We start from the raw sequence: 7532 nt of genomic DNA on the forward strand, positions 1-7532 counted from the left end.
AACCAAGTCAATTCTACTTACAAAGATAAGTTAAGATTTAGTTTGTTCGAGTTGGAGTTAAGATTGGTTTGGAAGTTGTCTAAATGATTGTAAGGTAAATCGAAGAGTTAACTCAAATTAATTCCAGATATGTTGGATCCTTAAGGAGTGATAAAGCTTATACAATGAATTCAAATATAAAAAGTAGATCAAGATTTAATTTTGATGTGCTATGCCCAAGGAGCAATAAAGACAAAGAAACTGAAAGTTTTTCTCTAAGATCTATATAAAAATTTAAAAGTTGGATCTATCTTTGATTGATCTAACATACAAGGATATTCTTATCTTTTGATAAACCTATATAATTTGATAAATTAAGATCAGAGTGTGCCGCAAAAGCGTGAATTAAATTGATTAAAAAATATTAATTTCATGATTCAAAAGATATTATGATGGAATACATTAGTTGTAAATAAGGAAGAATTTTATTGATAATGAAATGATGCTATACATTTTGACCTAATCTGATCATAGTCGAATAATTTTTGTCAGTAGGTTGCTTTATTGTAGATAATGCCAAGAAATCCTAGATATCCTAAGTTTATTAACAGCTTGATAATTCTGTTATTAGTTCAAACCTAGAATGTCTTGACACAGATCTCATATTTTTTTAAATTTAATATTGTTACTCGAACTGATATAAAAGATTGAGATTTTCTTAAGATGAAAGTCTACATATAAAATTTATTGAAAAATCAAGAGAAGAAAGAAATCGATGATTGTGAAGAGTGTCCAATGTTCGATCTTTTTTTATTTTTACATCATAAGTAATCTGAGACAATTATAAACTTTGAGTGGAATATATTAAATAAATAACTAGGATATTTTAATACAAGATCAAAATATTATTGTTCTTCAAAAAAAAAATCAGTATGAAGAGAATGAGTTTGAGACCTCACAAAATTTTATTATATCAAAATCTTGTGAAACAAGTATTATGTAAGGCAGACTATTAAAAGCTTAAGAATGACATGAAGAATGTATACTTTGAAATATGTATCTCAAATGATATAACTTAATTTCGAGGACGAAATTATTTGAAGGAGGGAGAATATGACACCCGGCCCATTTGGGCCTTGGACCAAGCCCATATAAAAGACCAAAGCCCATACAAAAAAAAAAAAAATGGGAAGAAGATACCCATAGGAGTCTTCTTCTCCGATGAATCCTAGATGGAAAAGAGTCCTAGAACCACTGGAGCTCTAGGACCCTCTATAAACAAGCCTCCCCCCTCCCTTAAGAGCCTCCATGGCGATCGTTGAGCTCGATTTCTCCTCTTTTCTCTGTGAAAGCCGCAGCATCCTCTTCTCGTGTTCATCAGAAATCGAAGGTCGGAGAAGCCATCGGAGCTCAGGTAAGGCTTCAATTTTTCTTCTTCTCCCTTTTTTCTTTCTTTCCATGGCTTTAGACCCTCATCGGCCATCGAGATCGTTAGAAAATTCATGAAAAGGATGAACCCCTGTTCGATCGAGCCACTTCCTTTCTTTTCCGATCACCGGCACCGTCGGTTGCGGTGTCTCACCCCTAGGATAAGACCCTCGTCCTTTTATCTCTCTTCCTTGAAGGTATTGGCCGTCGGTGACCGGCCAATGATCGAAAAATAAAAGAAAAATGGCAGTACCCCATTTTTTTGATTTTTATTGATTTCTCGTCGGTCGAACATTGCCACTGATCACTTTTTACCCCATCACCATCGACCGCCATGCCAAACTTTCAGCCATACCGCCATGCCTCGTCGGACCACAAGCCACCCCCTTTCCCCCTCGTGTCCCTCCTCTGTTCGGCTAGAAAAAGAGAGAGAGAAGAGAAAAGAAAGAAGAAGAAAAGAACAAGAAAAAGAGAAAAATAAGTAAAAAAATGAGAGAATTTTTTCTCTCTCCTCTCTTTGCCATCTCTCTCCACTTTCTCTCTATAGATTCTCTCTTTACTTTCTCTCTCTAAAACTTTCTCTTTCTAGGATCATTCTCTCTCTTTGATTGCATCACGGATCCTATGATAAACTTGAGATGAAAATATGATAATCTGAGATTATTTTGAAATTCGTACAGTAAATTGAATCCTAGCTCGATCCTTATTCAAAATTTATAATATCGATCATACTTAATCCATATTGAATCATCTTGATATGACTGCTGATGATCTCGATCATGATTGATTTATCTGAAGGATACAAAGATTCTCTCTCCACTCTCTTTCTAAAATTTTATCTCTTAAATTTTTTCTCTCTTCATGGATTTTCTCTCTCCAGAAGTCTTGTGGACCAATGGAGGGTTTAGATACTCAAACAAATCTCGATTTTGGGTAATCCTAGGAGAAGTCCTGGATTTGTGATTAGGATCATTTATCTGTAATTTTTTCATATATGATTTTTATGTTTAACTCTGATTATGTAGAGATATATTTGTTGTATAAGAAGATATAGAGCAAAATATCTTGATTTCGGATACATAGATTGAGGAGCTCATCAATTTCTGTATTTAGATCAGTCATCGATAGAGATAAGAATTTTTATACATAATCACCATTATATATACTATTTTACCGTTGGTCTTGCATCATTGATTTTGCATCGTTGGATTTGAGATCAATGAATTTACTATATTCGAGACACCATTATTTGCTAATATAATTTTTGAGCATGAGTATGTTATGTCAATATATATATATATGTATCAATGGTTGATTGTATGATTATATGGATATGACATATCTAATTTGATCACAGTATAAATCAAAATTGATTTGGTGAAATCAATATATAATAATTAAATAAAAAAAGATATAGTTTAGACTAGCCTTGTCATGTGGAATAGTCTGCCAGGAGCTTATGCCTGGTACAGCCCGCCAAGAGCTTATGCCTGGGACAGCCTCCACTAGCTTAGAAGTGGATCAACCGGTCAGGAGCTCATGATTGGGACAGCCCATCAGGAGCTTATGTCTGGGACAGCCTCTCACGGGCTTTCGTACGTAGGACAACCGGCCAGGAGCTCATCCTATGATAGCTTTGAAAGGCTTTTAAGTGAAAACTGATTCGAATGATGACTGAAGTATAGACTTGATTAGTTCAGAGCCAAAAAGAAAAAGGTTAAAGATCATATGATAATCAAGAAAGAAATGAAAAATAAGATATGAAACAATTGTTGAACAAAAGTGTTTCACCTGTTAACATATGATGATATATTTTTTTTGACAAGATAGATAATTTGTGGATGTTTGCATTATTCTGGACATTGAACATCAGATTTTATATTTTATTGCTTATTCTTATTTTTAGATTATATTATTATATTAGTATGATATGGAAATTCTTACTGGACTGTAAAGCTCACACCCTTTCATCTTTCTTTTTCTTCTCAGAGATACAGGATGCTCATAATTGGCTATGGTTTGGATTGCGGGTGAGCAGATGAATAGATAAAATGTCATGATATCTGATCAAAAGATTGAAAAAATTTAATTTGTAATTATATAAGTTTTACTAATTATTATTGGAATCAGATATTATGAATATTGAGGTTGTAACGAAATACTTTTGGCCTTGCATATTCTTAAGGACTTACTCTAAGGAGTGTGTGGCCATCACGTATCCGATTCGAGTATTGGGTTCGGAGTGTGACAACGGCAATTAGTCATCGCTAATAGTTTATTTTTTTGTAGTAAAATATCGTCTCTCTCAAATTTATTCTCTACTCCTGTGAGCTTCTCACAGGGTTAAAGATTAATTTTGAGAAATCCACCTTGGTTGGAATTGGCATTTCTAATAAATTCATAGACCAGTTGGCAGCCATCTTGGGAAGTAAATCAGGAGAATTCCTAATCATGTATTCAGGCTTACCTTTGCGAGTTGGTAAACTGACAAACAATGACTAGAAGCCGCTCACAGAAAAGATTATGAAAAAATATCAGGATGGAAAGGTAAACTCCTTTCAATCGGGGGAAGATCACTACTACTAACTTCTGTTATCACACCGATTGCAGCTTATTGGATTTGTAATTTAATGCTACCATCTCGTATAATCTGAGAAATTGATAAACTCCGATGGGCTTTTCTCTGGTGTGGCGATGGAAACCTGAGCTGGGATAAGAGTCTATTATCCTGGTCCAGCGTTTGTCGACCTAAGAAGCTGGGTGGCATGGGAATCACAGACCTAAAGATCTACAATCAAATCCTGTTCTGTCGATGGTGATGGAACTTATTCCAGGGTGAGGGATCGTTCAAACCATGGAGTAAACTAGTATTTTCAGGCTATTATCGGCAGAAGGCCATGACTCTGAATCCTCTGCCTCAAAGGCACCTCTCGAAATTCTGGAGGAAAGCTCAGAACGTGAGTGAATTATTTCGTGTTCTTGTAAACTTTAAAATTAGAAACAGACAGTATGCTTCCTTTTGGCTTGATTCATGATTACACATCTAGCCATTGAAGGACATATACCCAAGATTATTCATTCTTGCACCTAAGAAGGAAATTTCAATCGCTGATGCTCATAGTTTAATCATGAATAACTGTTATTGGCCACCATCTCTACAAATGAATAGACACCCAGATGCTCAGAGGTTGATGCAGGATATAAGCGTAGTTGAATTCTCTGAAGAGACAGATAGACTGGAATGAAAATGGTTTCCAACCAGCAAATATTCTGTTAAGCAATGTTACTTCTTCTTAAAAGATGGAGGAATTAGACCACTATTCAACAAGATCGTTTGGCAAATCAAAATACTAGAAAAAATTAAATTATTCATTTTTCTTAGCTTTCATGATCGAATACTCGCAAAATCAAATCTCCACAAACGAGGGTGGAAAAGACAGGATACCTGTACGCTGTGTGGTTCAACCTCAGAAACAGTAGATCATCTACTTCTTGAGTGCTCTTTCTCAAGAAAAGTTTGGTCTATATTATTGGAAAACCTCCACCTTCAAGATCTCCCACAATCTCTACTTTCTCTCTGGTGTTCATGGCGATTCCATACGTCCATGAGCACAATGCAAGCCCAACTCGATAGTCTGCTGGCAATCGATCTATGAACTTTGTGGAAAGAAAGAAACAAACGGTGTTTTGAATTTCATGCATACTTACCATCGTCAGTAGCGGCTCAAGTTGCCAAACATTATATTTTTTGGAACAAACTGTTTTGCGAATCAACCACAACTTCAGATCTTGTCAATCAATGCATGCAGAAACTGCTACAAGCTAATCAACTAATCACAAATCCTACAATCTCTACAGGCTCCTGACATTCTCAATATAAGCCATCTACTCAGTGCTGTATGGAAAGCTGGACGATCTATTCATATACAAGTGATCCACTTCCTTCACTTCAAAATGGCTATTTTGAGCTGATACTTTTTCTCTGCTTTTTGGATATATATTATAACAAATGCTGTAAATTATCTTCTAATTTAATACAAAATCTCTAAGTTAGGTTTTCCCGAGCTCATTTACATCAAAAAAAAAAAAGAGTGTGTGCACTGATTAGAGATTAAAAAAAAGAGAAAAGATAAGAAAAATATTTTGCAGTAGTAAAAAGTTTCCTATGCCTTTCGATCCATATACCATCCCTAATAAATTGGGATGGCAATGTAATAGGTTTAATTATTTGTATTGGCCAAATAGTTCATGTGACATTTTTTTGTCCCCTAAATTGCTTGGAAGAGTATTGCAATCTATGTAATTGAAATATATTGTTGTTTGTGGGTGAGTGAGAGTGAGCTACCTTATCATGTATGTTCATTCTTGATGACCTCAATGTCTTCTTTGAGGAGTTCCTAGCTTTTCCTGCATCAAAAAATCAAACCATGCATATATCTCAAATAGAACGAGTACCTTCTTCTCCATGCCCCACATTACTAGAAAGCATTATACCCATACTAGAATTCTTTCCATTTCATGCAAAAACATAAACCAACCATCCCTGCTATTGAGTCTGTAAAACATTTTTTCTATGGGCTATGCCCCTTAAATGATTAATTAGTATATTTACAGCTGATTGATGAGATTTGTGCTCTCCAAAAATAAAACTTGGTTTCTCCAATCTTAATCCTAACGCTTTCCAATTTTCAGAACTAATGTCAGAATGCTACAGTGCATCATAAACTTCAAGGCACTTCGGTATATATAAAAAAAAGATTCCTTTAAACATCAAAAGCTCATTTCATACAAAAGATTCCTGTTGTCATTAAGAAAAGAAAAGAAAATTAAACCCAAAAAAAAAAAAGCCTCATCTATAAGTCTGTGACATAAGAGCCTTTTCCTTCAGTTGTTCTTTGGGGGGTGGGTTTTGGGGGCACGGTAATCAGAACTGAAAGGTATCATATCAGCAAATTTGACCCTGGAAGGGATGCTTCGAGCTCTCAGCCCACTCTCTAATTTCACCTTCCTCTTCCCTCCATGATCACATTTTCCAGCAGAAAGGTTTGCACGTGTGTTCACTGGGCCCTTAGCTTCCACCACATGTTTCTTCTCCACCTCTTTTGCACCCATCTTCCTTCCTCTCAGCCATTGGCTTTTGGTTGTGGCAACTGTCCTGACCTTGTCATGGACTACCTGTCAACAAAGTTTAGCTCAAGAAACCAACCCAAAGTGAACATAAAAGCTCATACTTAAATGAGTTATAATATCAAAACCAACCATATGGGCACCAGTTGCTTGATTATTGCTGGCTACCATCTTGATCTCTACACACACAAAAAAGATTAACCAAAGTTAGTTTAGCCTTCCAAAAGCTTTGCCATTGCTTCATGTGGCAATAGAAAGTAGAAGAGAGTCTACCATGGTGGTTATCGGCAATCGAGTCTCCAAGAGCAACCAAAAAGAGCAGAAGCCCAAGAAGAAGGCTTCTGAACCTTATACACGCCATGTGGTTCTACTATAATCTTTAGGTAGGTTTGTTGTAGAGCAACGAAAAATTGGAAGAGAGAAGGGAGCTAGGGAGAGGAGGCAGCTGAGGTTTTAAGAAGGAGAGACTCCAGACAGGCAAGTCAAAGCTAGGATTCCAACACTACCTCTTTGCCAATATGATAATATATATCTCATACTATCCTTTTGGTCCTTTTTTAACTAGCCCTTGTCGCTTTTCTCTGCCTTTGGCTAAACTTGGTACTCGGAAGGATCAAACTACAAAGTTTTGACGCAGGAAAAAAGTTGAATGTGGTTCTTAGCATTGCGTGGAATGGAAGATACGGGAACTTTGCGCCCGCTGATCTGCCGCCATGCATGCAACGAGGAGGGCGTTGGAATTTGGTGGCCGAGGCTTTTGCCAATCCACCAAACCTAGGGTTTTGGACACCCTTTACTTTTTATACTGTTCGACCCAAATCCCCACATATTAAGCACATCTTTAAGGCCGGCCGTAGGGTTCCTTTGTTTACATTAGTAGCCATGAGGGGGTGCAAGTGGCTTGAGGGAAGTGCAACAGAACTAAAGTAATACGAGCCAAGCTTGTCTCTGGACACAGTTCCTTATAATACTGGAGGCTACCCTGGCTGCCTAGTTTG

At 36.5% G+C, this 7532-nt stretch overlaps 1 protein-coding gene across 1 annotated transcript; it reads right to left on the minus strand.

Moving 5' to 3' along the window:
• Positions 1-6035: 6035 nt before the first annotated feature.
• Positions 6036-7053, minus strand: LOC114914447 (uncharacterized). Its single transcript, XM_029266351.2, has 3 exons — positions 6808-7053; positions 6667-6713; positions 6036-6582 (listed from the first exon to the last, which is right to left on the minus strand). The coding sequence occupies exons 1-3, from the start codon at positions 6893-6895 to the stop codon at positions 6292-6294; spliced, it is 426 nt and encodes a 141-aa protein (XP_029122184.1). The 5' UTR covers positions 6896-7053; the 3' UTR covers positions 6036-6291.
• Positions 7054-7532: the final 479 nt, after the last annotated feature.

This window comes from Elaeis guineensis, chromosome 8 (genome assembly GCF_000442705.2).
Source record: "Elaeis guineensis isolate ETL-2024a chromosome 8, EG11, whole genome shotgun sequence".
Taxonomy (NCBI): Eukaryota; Viridiplantae; Streptophyta; class Magnoliopsida; order Arecales; family Arecaceae; genus Elaeis; species Elaeis guineensis.

Excerpts from the sequence above, each read along its gene's own strand:
- LOC114914447 (XM_029266351.2), bottom strand. The coding sequence starts at position 6,895 with ATGGCGTGTATAAGGTTCAGAAGCCTTCTTCTTGGGCTTCTGCTCTTT. Across the intron at positions 6,714-6,807 it reads GATTGCCGATAACCACCATG|AGATCAAGATGGTAGCCAGC; the intron begins GTAGACTCTCTT and ends TTGTGTGTGTAG. Across the intron at positions 6,583-6,666 it reads AAGCAACTGGTGCCCATATG|GTAGTCCATGACAAGGTCAG; the intron begins GTTGGTTTTGAT and ends CTTTGTTGACAG.